The sequence below is a fragment of the Mytilus californianus genome, unplaced genomic scaffold, assembly GCF_021869535.1.
Source record: "Mytilus californianus isolate M0D057914Y unplaced genomic scaffold, xbMytCali1.0.p SCAF_7, whole genome shotgun sequence".
Taxonomy (NCBI): Eukaryota; Metazoa; Mollusca; class Bivalvia; order Mytilida; family Mytilidae; genus Mytilus; species Mytilus californianus.
In genome coordinates this window covers 91138370-91152800 of record NW_026262723.1, presented here as the reverse complement: position 1 = coordinate 91152800, position 14431 = coordinate 91138370, and the positions used below count along the sequence as shown (strand labels likewise).

The window sequence follows — 14431 nt, the reverse complement described above, 5'->3', positions numbered from 1 at the left end:
ACAGAAGCTTGTTTATAATCATAAGATAATATCCAAAAGTAAATTTTGTAAAAAAAAAATCCATTTTTTCCGTATTTTACTTATAAATGGACTTAGTTTTTCTGCCAGAAAACATTACATTCACTCTGTGGTTAAAGTTTTTGAAATTTTAATAACTTTCTTAAACTATCTTGGATTTCTACCAAACTTGGACAGAAGCTTGTTTGTGATCATAAGATAGTATCCAGAAGTAAATTTTGTAAAAAAAAAAATAATTTTTCAGTATTTTACTTATAAATGGACTTAGTTTTTCTGCCAGGTGACATTACATTCACTCTGTGGTTAAAGTTTTTAAAATTTTAACAACTTTCTTAAACTATCTTGGATTTGTACCAAACTTGGACAGAAGCTTGTTTATAATTAAAAGCTAGTATCTAGAAGGAAATTTTGTTAAAAATTTGTTCCATTTTTTCCTTATTTTACTTATAAATGGACTTAGTTTTTCTTCCAGTTAACATTACATACAGTCTGCAGTTTAAGTTTTTAAAACATTTATTAGATTCATAAACTATCCTGGATTTTTACCAAACTTGGACAGAAGCTACTTACAATCAAAAGATAGTATAGAGAGGAATATTTTTATTAATTTTTTTCCTCATTTTTGTAGATCTTGTATTGTTGTTGATTTTAATGTTCACTTTCTGTCTACCTGTCAAAATTTTCAAGATGATAGGCAAAAAAGGTAAAATTTGTTAAAGAAGTCATTTAAGGACAATAACACCTGTAAGGTAGAGGAGGGACGACAGTCAAGGTGTCATGTGCAAAACTTTTCATGTCACGTGGTACGATTTCAGCTTCCGTTTGGCAATTTTAAATTTTGTAAAAGATCGATTTGAACGTATTTTAAAATCAAATGTACTCTACTGCATTTATGGAAAATATAGCAAGTTTTCACAGTGAAAGATTCATTGATGATCGAACATCACTGTTACATAAAAGAATTAATTATTTGTTTACTCTTTTTTGGTAAATTGTATCTTTGAAGATTATATTCCGTAATGGCGTGAATTTTATTTGATGTCTTTAAAAATACAAGGCTCTAGTTTTTGTTAATATTCCGTTAGTTCGCCAGTAGAAATCATTGAAATTTATAACAGTTAAAGAATATTGTTCCTACAACCTAACACTTAAAAGGTCTCCTTAAGTCTCCATCCGTTTCTGCATAGCACGACGGTAAAAAACGACGATTTTCAACTAAAATGAGAAAATATATATTTGTCAAATACGTGAGTAAATACTAACCCTTATGCATAAAAACTACATTTTTTTTGTATTTTGATTTTATTCAACATATAATGAAAATGTTTCGCCAAATAAAAACCATATTATAAAACAGCTTTTTATAATCGTGTACAATTTGTGAATTGGTCGGCTTCGTTTTCTAATCATGTGTTTTCTCGTTTTTTATTTTATATATATTTTTTTATAAATGAAGAATAAGTACAATATTAATAATTTTGTAATAAATAAAATGTGGTCCCAAATAAAACTTTAAAATCAATCAAATGAATTCTATTAATTTCCATGCCGTATGAAATAAGCCCTCGGGGATAAGCAGTTTAACACGGGGACAAGTATGACAAGTATGTATATTCCCGACAAAAAATGACAATTACCAAATTCGTTTATTATGTGTACATGGATGTATATTGTATAACCATTACAACTGTATATAACTGATTATATTTATAATCTCAGTCCACAAATTCCTAATGTCCAGGTGATGTTCACGCCACGGACTACTTGTAATAAATGACACAATCACCGTGACCGATTGATAATATAAGACAAATCTGCGTGCCGTGTGCAGAGTGTCGTCCCTCCTCTGCCTGTAAGGGGTCAATTTATCTTTTCATACTTATTGACATTTTGGTAGATCTTGTTTTGCAGGTGATGTTTTTGCTGTTTACAGTTTCTGTCTATTTGTAATAGTTTTGAAGATAATAGGCAAAACTGGTAAAATTCATTTAAAACAGTCACTCCTATAATGAGTTGATTATTAGGTTGCCCATAAAAAAATTTTTTTTTTAATTTTCCCATTTTTGCCTATTATCTTGAAAACTATAATAGGTAGACAGAAATTATCAGCAAGACAAAATCTACAAAAATGTATACATTAATGAAACAGTTATGTTGAATTTAGAAATAACTTAACTTCATCACCAATTGCTCTTGGTTTTTTTCAAATTTTCTTAAAATAGATATTTAATTTTGTTACATAGATAAAAAGGATTCTAGTGGTCCTGATTCTGATGAAGTGTCGGACTGGATTGATAATGAATTGTTTAGAATACAAAGCACTTTATCACAAGAAGTCTTTGAAGCATTAGATGAAAAGAAGCAAGGTATTTTAGTGTTATTTAGTTAAGTTGAACAATATACAGTCAACTCTTGTATCTCAAAGTTGATTGGAAGGATAAAAATGTTTTTGAGATATCACTCAGGAGTAAATATAATGCAAATCCATCTATTGGAATAGACTTTTTTCTTTGAGAAAGCAGGAATTTTCAGATAAAAGAGCAGTAAAGAAAAATTCTTGTGATAATGTGTCTTGTTTGTTCATCATATTTACTAATAGAAAACTTATACATTGTGCCTTATTTTTTTATTTTGTAATAAAGTATGTTATTAGCTCTATAAATTAATAGATATAATGTTCTTTATTGAAATATATTTTTATGGAGATATAAAAACATAATTATCTTGAATGCATAGCTTTTACTGCTGTTAGTTTGTAAACAAATTTAAATCTTTATTTGTTTTCCAGTGTCAATACCAAGTAGGTTTTTGGACAACATCATAGTTGGTTACTGTTTTTTTTATTTAAATATATTCTAATTAGTTATATGTACAACTTTTAATTATTTTTTTCAGAAAACATGAGTCCACTTTTATTTGATGATGAGAAAATTACACCCAGCACATCTAAGAAGAAACCAAAATTAAAAAAGAAAATCCAGGTACTATCTCACTTGGCCTAGCACATCTAAAAAAAAAAATACAAATTTAAATGAGATGCTTCGGATAGAAATCTACCGTATACAAATGGATATCAATACATCTGTTATCCTATTCCAGGTTGAAAAAATCTTTATGCGAAGTCTGTAACTGTTTGAAAATTGAGTTGTTATAAGAACCCTACAAAACAGACCAATATTCATCTTGTATTTTGTATTCGAATGTTCCAAAAGTAATCAAAGTGTTATACATGTGCATTTGCAGAATGTCAATTTCTATTCATTATGGTACTCTAGATTTAATCTCGCCATTGACGGCATATTGCATAATTTAACTTTATACATGTATAACCAAAAGGAGCAGTGGGAATTATGAGCTGGTAATTATACCCCCGCTTTAAACAAGTGGGGTTATACTGTTTTACCTCTGTTTGTCTGTCCATCCATCCATCCCTCAGTCAGTCCATCCGTCTGTCCGTCTGTCCCATGAATATTTTTCGTCGCATCTTTCTCAGGAACTACAATACAAGGATTTCTGAAATTTGGTTCAGGGTTTATATAAGTCAGCTATACCGTGTGATGCATTTTCAGATCCATCACTCAACAACTTCCTGTTTACCGAACACTTGTATCATTTTACACACGATAGCCAAGTTGAAAATTTTCGTCACATTTTTCTCAGGAACGTACAATACAAGGATTTCTGAAATTTGGTTTCGGGGTTTATATAAGTCAGCTGTACCATGTGATGCATTTTCAGATTCATCACTTAACAACTTCCTGTTAACCGTATACTTTTAGCGGGTGGGGGTATCATTAGCTCACAGATTTACTTGTTATTGCTATCTTTTGACCCTGTATGGATGGGACATTGAAGATGTGTGTTGGAGGCAATTGTCCCTCTCCTATAGCTCAATTTTTTAATTCCTATTCATCAGAGAGGAATGACCAAATCTATCCAAACTTTAAAAGAGAGGAAAGAAAAAGAAGTAGTCGAAAGAGCAACCAAAAAATTCTGTTAAGAGCCTATTACCGTTAAGTGGAAAATTTTCGCTTATTAAGAAATAAATAAAAAATCCTTTATGAATAAAGCCTTTTATGTAAATTTAATCTTTAGGGAACATCATATTGAGTACAAGGAAAATGCATAGTAAAACCTTGCTATTAAGTTTGACAAATTTTAGATCTGCAAACATAAATCACTTTTCAGTACTACGGAATTTGAGGAGGCTGAAATGCTTCATTTCGTTGTTGAGTTGCCATTTTAACATGGGGATTAGATACATGTTTCAGGCTTCTTAAACAACTAGTTTTCTTGTGATATCTTATTTTAATCCTGCCTATCTTATTCCTTAATGCGTCAAATTTGACTTTGGTTTTAATCTTTTGAAGATGAAAGTGGTTTAAGGGGCTGATGTCCTGAAAGTAACTATTCAGCAAAAAGACCAGCTCAACAGTTCTCATCATGTATCCATTGTCTGTCTGTTGTTGTTATCCTTCTTTTTTAGAGGACATTTCTCCTAAAACTGCTAGACTAGTAGAAATTTGATTTGTCCAGTGCTATCTATAGATTTGTAGTTTCATTTATCATTGTTTATCATTATTTTCATTTTTGAGTACAACCAAAGAAATTAACCACAGTCCTATAGATTCTGAAAGAGCAAATTTTGATAACTTCAACAATTAGGCTCCAATTATTTTAACTTCACAGTGCTATCACTGTTTTTGGTAATCACGATTATTTTTACAAATCTTATGACATGAGACAATTACACAAAGAATAGATAACACCTGAAACATGGAAATTGATAGACGAAAGAAAAGAAGTGAACAACAAAATATGTCAAACACATTCTGAGAGAATTAAGGAAAAGCTAAGAACAAAATATACAGAATGCAACAAGAAGGTAAAGATGTCGACGTACGTACAGCAACACGAAAGAACAAGAGAGATTTTATGGAAGACCTAGCAAGAGAAGCAGAAAGTGCAGCTTCAAATCAGAGAATGGGTCAGATTTACCAAGTAACGAAACAACTAAGTGGTAAAAAAGCTAATGTAAATATGCCAATTAAAGACAAAAACAACATTATACTAACAACAGAACGAGATCAATACTTAAGATGGAAGGAACATTTTCAAGAGGTTCTTAACCGAAAAGATCCAGACGAGCTAGCTATTATTCCTGAAGCACCCATAGACCTAGAAATAGATACAGATCCACCTTCAAAACCAGAAATACAGAAAGCCATTAAAAGCTTGAAAAACAAAAAGGCACCTGGCATAGACCATCTAAATGCAGAACTTTTAAAGATAGATACAGTGCTAGCAGTGGATACTTTACACCCAGTATTCCAGAAAATGTGGGAACAAGCTATTATTCCTAACAGTTGGTCTGAGGGAAACATAATAACAATACCAAAATCAGGAGACTTAACTAATTGTAACAACTGGAGAGGAATCACCTTACTATCCATTCCAAGTAAGGTCTTCTGCATAATTTTAATATCAAGAATCATACACGCTGTGGATAAGAAACTACGACAAGAACAAGCTTGGTTTAGAAAAGGTAGAGGTTGCATAGATCACATATTTGTCTTACGAAACATCTTAGAACAGTGCCATGAGTGGCAGAGAAAACTATTTGTAAATTTTGTGGACTTCAAAAAAGCCTTTGACAGCTTACACTGGGAAAGTCTTTGGGAAATTTTGAGAAGCTATGGAATACCGAGTAAGATAGTACAACTCATCAAGCAGTTCTATACAAACTTCTCATGTACCATCAACTCTGAAGCTGACACTTGTTTCCTTGTAAAATCGGGAGTAAGGCAAGGATGTGTTATGTCATCTGTACTTTTTATAATTGCCATTGATTGGGTAATGAGAACAACCCTAGCAGAAAGTAACACTGGACTGAGATGGACCCTATGTACCACGCTTGAGGACACAGACTATGCTGATGATTTAGCACTTTTATCGCATACCGAAGATCATATGCAGGAGAAGACCAAAAAGCTAGAAGAAAATGCTAAAATGATTGGACTTAAGACCAATGCCAAAAAGACAAAGTTAATGTACCTCAACACAGAGAGACACCCTGTCATATTTGTAGAAGGGAAACAGCTGGAAACAGTAGACTCATTTAATTACCTAGGAAGTTGTATAACAACAGAAGGTGGTGCTGAAAGAGATATAAAGATCAGAATAGGAAAAGCTAGATCAGCATTCATTAGATTAGAGAACATCTGGAAAACAACAGCCTTTTCAAAGAAGACCAAGCTCAGACTATATAACAGCTGTGTATTATCTGTACTCCTATATGGCTCAGAGTGCTGGAGAATGACTGATAAAGACATCAACAGACTCTCCAGCTTCCATAACACATGTCTGAGGAAGATAATGAAAATATTCAACAAAGACTTGCATGAGATTACCAGCACCATGGACATGGAGACTTTGCTGATACAAAAGAGATGGAGGTGGCTTGGTCATGTTCTACGCAAACCATCTGAAGACATGACCAAGGTAGCCCTTAGATGGACACCAGAAGGAAAAAGAAAAAGAGGAAGACCTAAAACAACATGGAGACGCACTATAGAAAATATATTAAAGGAAAGAGGATATACCTGGGGCACAGTGGAAAAAAAAGCAAACAACAGAGAAGAGTGGAGGAAACTTGTCCTTGCCCTATGTGCCATAAGGCATAGCAAGGACTAAGTAAGTAAGTATGACATGAGATGGAGCAAGAGGATCTCCATAATCTCTAATTTCAATATTATGACACACTAGCTTTGTGCTAATCAATATATATATATATACATTACATTTCATTTTTATGTTACAGAATAAAAAGAAACTTCAGTATGATGTAGAAGAGTTCTATATTGATGATGAAATAAATCCTGATACACATAAATTAAGTCAAAAGCCCCCAGAATATCGAAACACCAATTCAAACAAAAAGCATCCAGATTATATTAAACCACTCCGAGATCAATACCACAAATCAGAATACAGTAGAGTTGTTGAAATGAAACAGAAATCTGCTTCTTTAAAAGATGACTTCTATAGTAAAGAAAAAAAGAGAATTAGTAAACAATCAGAAAATCAACAATGGCAATCTTACAATGATAGCTATAACCCAAATTACAGCAAACGGGATGAGTTCTTCAGGCATAACAATAACATGCAACCAGAATACAAACATAAACAGTATGATAGTGATATTAGCTCAGATTCAATGAAGTTGGAAAACTCCAGAAATAAACAGCTTCAGAAACTACATACATCCTTCCATTCGGTACCACAATGTTACAATGAATCAGGTGGTAAGAAAAGATAACCTACATAACTTTACTTCAGAATACATATTTGTTTAAAACATTAATATATGATTCAGGGTTGTTAATTACTTAGGAGGCAAATGTTTTAATTTTTGTCTTGTCTTGACGGAGTCAAAAAGCAAGACAGGTATGCCGTTTCTGGCGGTGGCGGCGGCGTCAACAATGCATTAGTTTGTGATTAGGTCTAATTTATGGTGAACCACTAGTGGTAGGTCAATGATATTTGGTGTGCAGTTGTATTAGCATTGGCACATCTCATTACCATGGAGATTATTTGGCCCCACACCCTCAGTCATGGTATATTGACTTTGAAAATTTGCTTAGTTTACATGTATTAGTTTGTGATTAGGTCAGTTTATGGGGATCCACTAGTGGTAGGTCAATGATATTTGGTATACAGTTGTATAAGCATTTGCATAATCCATTTCCATGGAGATTATTTGGCTCCGCCCCCTCAGTCATGGTCTATTGACTTTGAAACTTTTATTTAGTTTACATGTATTAGTTTGTGATTAGGTCAGTTTAAGGGGAACTGTTAGTGGTAGGTCAATGATATTTAATATGCAGTTGTATTAGCATTGGCACATCTCATTTCCATGGAGATTATTTGACCCTGCACCCTCAGTCATGGTCTATTGACTTTGAAAATTTGCTTAGTTTACATGTATTAGTTTGTGATTAGGTCAGTTTATGGGGAACCACTAGTGGTAGGTCAATGATATTTGGTATTTAGTTGTATAAGCATTAGCACATCTCATTTCCATGGAGAATATTTGGTCCTTACCCCTCAGTCATGGTCTATTGACTTTGAAACTTTTGCTTAGTTTAGAAGTATTAGTTTGTGATTAGGTCAGTTTAAGACGAACCACTAATGTTAAGTCAATGATATTTGATTTGCAAGTTTCATTTCCATGGAGATTATATAACCCTGCCCCCTCATTATGGTTTATTGACTTTGAAACTTTTACATAATTTACAAGTTAATGTTTGTGTTTAGGTTTGTTTAAAGGGAACGACTTATGAGAAGTCAATGGTATTTGATATGCATTTGTATTAGCATTGGCACATCTCATTTTCATCGGGATTGTTTAGCCATGTACTTTTAGTCATAGTTCATTGACTTTGAATATTTGCATAACTTACATGTTAAAGTATTGCTATTTTAATTTCAACATTTGCATTATCAAAATAACAAAAAGGCGAGACATATCTCTGTGTTAACAGTTTATATTGAACCATGTCAACTCTTTGTAGTGTATTACTATCTTCATAGCTCAGAAAAAACCCTGCATATTGCAAATTTAATTTTACTGATAGAATTGAAGAAATATAAGTTTAAATTTTGCAGATTTCATGTTAAAAGAATGTATTTTGAGACAGCATTAGTTTCAAAGTATCCTACAGTATCTAACTTAATAGTTATGAATAAACAGAATTGAAGGGTATATGTGTTAATGAGACAAAAACCCAAGGACACAAAAAAAAACCCCCAAAAAAACCATTTAGATGTCAACATTAGGTCTTTAACCATAGTAGATGCCATAGATTAAAATTAATAGCACAGAAACTCATTTCAAGGGCAAATCAAATGTAATAAAAAGTACAATTGATTTTTAAAAAATATATTAAGAAATAGTATTTTCCATACAAATTGCACTAAAAATGCTAGTTATAAGCATAAGTGTGAAATTCAAGAAATTTACTCTTTTGTTTAAATTCCTTTTTAAAATAAACATCAGTTTTATGCCTTTAGAGATTTAGCAAATGTGCAGATTTAACATTTTTCTATTGGTAATAATTTCAGATGCCACTAAAACCTACCCTCAGGAAGTTGATGAAGATACTTATCCAAGAATTATAGCAGTAACTTCAGAAACAGATCAACAGAAGTTGAAGGTATAAACAAACTTGGTAGCATAGTGTTCTTTCATGCTGTATGTTAGCATTTTAAAGCAGTGCAATTTGCTGACTGTAGCCCCATGTCAATGTTCAGGTTCTGATTTTGGTATAGAACACTGGATAATGATCTAAGATTAGCATTGATATTTTAAAGATGTGTACTAAAACAGGATAAACCATTATTGGTTTAAAAAATTCATTGATTGCTATAAGAAAAATCAAATTAAGTCTGTCCTTGATGGATGGATGAGTGAATAATGTATGTGACAAAAAAGTTAAGAGTTTTACTTTATAAAAAAATTTCTGAGACAAGAATATCCTTTTGACCTCTGAAAAGGAGTAAGGATTTAAGGGGTAAAGTTGGCCTTAAAATATTTTTTTTTTTTAATCAGGCCAAAATACTACGAATTTCACTCCAAAATAGTTGCAATAATACTTTTAATACAAATGACTTCTTTTTGGCACATCACATTAAAAATAATGAAAAAATGACCCCTCAAGTACTGTAAATTCAGAAATCATTGCATGCATTTATTATTGCGATTTTGTCATTTTAGTCTAAAATGCGATTTGAATTTATGCGATATTGAGAAAAACCTGTTTAATACCTATAAAAAAATTAATAATGCAAGTTTAAATTATTGCGATTAAAACCCTGTCGCATTTTTCGCAATAATAAAAACATTGCAATAATTTCTAAATTTACAGTATGCATTATTTGTGTTGTAACGTCAGTTTTGGTCAGTTTTGAACATAATTTACTTTGGCTGCCACCCCTGATCCAGAAAGTTTTTGTGTCTAGTGATTCAATGCCGTCATTGGCAACTTTTGGCGAAAGAACATTTTGGATCCTATGTTGCGACCAAGGGTTTCCTCAAGCTTTAAGATCAGAAAAAAAATGCACAAAATCTTCGTTTTTTGACAATATATCCAAAATGTGCTGATTTTGAAGCCTAGAATTACTCTAATGAAGAGATTTGTTTAACCTAGTAGTAAGGCTTTTGAAATAGATTCATTTAAGAACCAAAGTATGGCCATTTTGATATTTTACTATAAAGTTGAATTTCAAGGCCATATTTGTGAACCTTGTCCTTTGACACCTATGTCTCAGATCATTTATGTAATTATTGTTTCTCCCTTCTTTTTTGGTCGAAAAAATTTAAGAAGTAACAATACTAATTGTTATATATTTGCTATATAATAATACAATCCAGTTTCTATAACTAATTTATTAACAAGTACATCATTTGATGGTCAGACTACAGAATGACAACATGTGTATAAGAACTTCAATTGATCTATTTAATTATGTTTATTTAAGAACGTGCAGACATGTGAGAGTTGCTGATCTGTCAATTATAATTACTGTAACAGATGATATGGTAATAAAGTGCGGGGAACTTTATAACACTAGTCTTCAGGCAACAGTGGCAGCTTTAGCAAATTGTGTATTGCAATATATTTTAGAAGATAGAAAAACAAGACATTATATTTTAATGTATGATGTATTGTCTGAATTTTCAGTCTGGCATGCATTTCACTAGTCCTTTTTATACCCCCACTACGAAGTACTGGGTGGAATAAAGTTTTTGACAAGTCAGTCATTTTGGTTTCACTGAACCAGTACACAATTTTATTTAGGGGCCAGCTGAGGACCACCTCTGGGTGTGGGATTTTTTCGCTGCATTGAAGACCCATTGGTGGCCTTCAGCTGTTATCTGCTCTTTGGTCAGGTTGTTGTCTCTTTGACATAATCCCCATTTCCAATCTCAATTTTATTCTGGATGCTAACTCAAACACTTTATATCGTTTTTAAACATAATGTCAGGGACCCTAATATACACAGCAAGTTTAATTTTGACAGTGAACATTTACCATTCAAGAGTTTAATCTGCAATCAATAGCTCACCCATTTATAGTTTTAACCTAGACCTTAAAGACTTTTAATGTATTTTTATTATTGGTCTTATATTCATAATCATTACTCAAGAGACTTTTCTGTGAGTCTGCTTTTGATACCTAATATTTTCACAATAATTCAACTTCCCATTGTTTTAGAATAAAGTGGATGAGAAAGCAGCATTTGCCAGTACTGTCATTGTTGAAACAAGTACCATATATCCTGACCAGCATCGTGTCACACACACCCTTACAGATTTGGCTGATGGTACAACTAGTACACTGTATGGTAAAAATGTGAAGGCTTCAAGACTTTTGTCAGCTCTGATTACTCAGTAAATACAAAGTTAACACTGCAGCAATTGGTGAAAAGTTTTAAACTTAACTGGTATCAGCTACAACTATGTACTAATTGTGTTCAAGCTTATACCAAATGCAAGCATATTCCAAGTATGTTCAAGCATACACTGATTGTAATCAATCATTTATTTAACATTTGATTATATTATATTTTGTAATTAGTGGGTTATATATGATAATACAGTGAGGTGCTTAACTATAAGGTCAAATAAGGCAATTGCATGGTAGTGGGTACTCAATGATAAAACCATTTATTTTGCCTGACCATTTGGCCGTTGGGAAACTGGAAGATAAGGTTTTCAGTAACAGATTTTCAAGACTTGTTGCAGAAATATATTCTGTTAATGACAATGAACAAGCTAAGCTATGAATGTATAGACTACAAGGGAGACGTTAAACAAAAATTAATACCCAACTTGTCAAAAAATAGATGGACATGCTCAGGGTTAAGTTGGAAGCCTGTAGTCCTTAAGAAAACTGAGGATTTATATAGCCTACCAAAAAGTTGTATACTGAAAGCAATTATTTTGGACCAGTTGCACAAAGTGCAACCTAGCTTATAACTATGGTTGATGGGTTGGTATATAAGGATGCTTATTTTGTGCAATCAACCCCTCCTATGGTTTTCATAGAATAAACCTTCAAACTTTCTATAATGGAGATGTGCTCATTTTGTGCACATATTTTCCCTTATCATATGGATAATTTATGCAGATTTTCAAGATTGTGAAACATTGAAGCTTTGCACCTTACTTTTAACATGTACACATTTGTATTATTCTTTTAGTTTTCCAGATGTAAAACATTGAAAATTATCACCTCATTTTGTGTACAAATTTGTACATTTTTTGCAAATTTCCAGAACTAAGCTAATATTCAGCAACATCTTCCATGGAGGGTTACTATTTTGTGTAATTTTGTCCTACAATTTTAAACCATAGCCCTCAACCTTTTTAGAATATTTGTGTATACAATGTAGAGGTGTAACACGCATACCTTATGATATGTTGATATAAATGTTTTGGAGCCTACTTTAGTGAGGACTTTAACCCCATATACATCCACTTATGCCTTCAGATGTCTTTAGGGTATTTTGTGTTGAGTTGCTGTCTCCGTGATGTATAACCCACATCTCCTTCCATTCACTTTTCATGTTATATGATTCAATCAATCAGATTTCTTCCTCTCCAATTTTACTGCCATCAGGTGAGACATCACTTGTTCCTAGTCCATTGCTTGTACAAGTCAGCTCGACATTTTTTATTGGTCAGTTATATTAATTTTTGGGCAAGTTCATTGTAATACAGTGTCATTTTAGGAGTAAATGTTCTGTTGTGTCCTTCAATGTTACTTTTTATGTAATACACAAAAACTATTCTTTAAAACATTTTCCCGATATTGTTGATGAATTGTTCATATAGGTATCATTTTTCAACATTTTACCTTCTCTCCATTTTAGTCAAACATGAATCTAAGAGGTTAAATTTAGATTTCAACACCTGGAAATTTTTATTGAAGAATACTGTGTTACTTGTATTTATTAATACAAATGGATTGTTGTTTTATTGATTTTCAATCAGTTGTTATATATTGTTACTTATCATGTGATATAATATGTGATTTACTTATACAATGTTCTACTATTTAAATTGTGATAGTGCTGTTATTTTATATCTTATCTTGTTGAATTGTATACAACTTGTTACATAATAAAAAGGAAATTAAGTAAACAATTGTCATGCTTAAATTACCTTATGCATTGGACCATGAAGTTTAAATACCAATGTTTCAAATAAATTCAGTTTAAACTTTTATACAGGCACTTTCAATTATTATCTGTAGGGTATTATTACACCAATTTTGGATCTGTCACTTTTCTGCATACGTGTATATTCTTCACATTCATACACATAAAAGAAATTTGATGCATTTTTCTCAGCAACTACAAATTAGCTTCTTGATCTGTCAATTGGACATTTTACAGTCACAAATGCAGTTTTACTGGCAAGGCGTATAGCGGAGACAGTAAAACAGATATATGTGACCTTCAAATCAAAATTGACGGCAGCAACTCATCAACTACAGTACTGTTATTCCAATTCTGATGTATTACAAAAATGATATGTTAGAGCTTAAACAAGAGTGCTCACCCTGAAATGTCTTGCCTGATTTACTTATAATTGAATTTATGTTGACAGTCTGTAATATGAAGGTTTTATTACAAGTATCACATAAAATTAACATTATCAATGATCCATGAAAATGAGGTGACAGTCAGATGAACCATGCCTGACAGACATGTACACCTTACAATCATTCCAGACACCAAATATAGTGTCAATATTGCTTATAGTATTTGAGAAATAGACCAAACCACAAAAACTAAACACTTTCCAATGAACCATGAAATTGAGGTCAAGGTCAGATGAAACCAGTCAGTTACCTTACAATCATTCAATACACTAAATATAGTTGACCTACTGCTTACAGTATAGTATCTGAGATACAGACTTGACCATGATACTTTAACCTTGATCACAGATCCATGAAATGAGGTCAAGGTCAGGTGAACCCTACCTGACTGACAAGAAGACCTTGCAAGGATCCCATGTACCAAATATAGTTATCCTATTCCGCCTAAACTGTTGACACAGAGATATGTCTCACGGTTTGTTATTTTGATGGTATAAGGCAAATGTTGAAATTAAAATGGCAATATTAAAACATGTAAACTATGTAAATCATTCAAAGTCAATGAACCATGACTGAAGGAGCAGGGCCAAATAACTTCCTTGAAAATGTGAAATGCCAATGCTTATAAAACTGCTTACCAAATACCATTGACTTATCATAAGTGGTTTCCTTTAAACTAACCTCAACACAAACTTAAACTTGTAAACTATGTAAAAGTTTCAAAGTTGATGAACCATGATGAG

General features: G+C 32.2%; 1 protein-coding gene across 2 annotated transcripts in view; it reads left to right on the top strand.

Annotated features, from left to right (window-relative positions):
- LOC127708651 (uncharacterized) overlaps nt 1-13225 on the top strand; it is a 50121-nt gene extending 36896 nt beyond the window's left edge. For both annotated transcript variants that reach the window (XM_052213710.1, XM_052213709.1), the window contains exons 20-24: nt 2262-2384; nt 2914-2999; nt 6839-7322; nt 9142-9233; nt 11295-13225. In XM_052213710.1, coding sequence (XP_052069670.1) covers nt 2262-2384; nt 2914-2999; nt 6839-7322; nt 9142-9233; nt 11295-11474 — 965 coding nt within the window. In that variant the 3' untranslated portion in view covers nt 11475-13225. The remainder of the gene's footprint in view (nt 1-2261; nt 2385-2913; nt 3000-6838; nt 7323-9141; nt 9234-11294) is intronic.
- The last annotated feature ends 1206 nt before the right edge of the window (nt 13226-14431 follow it).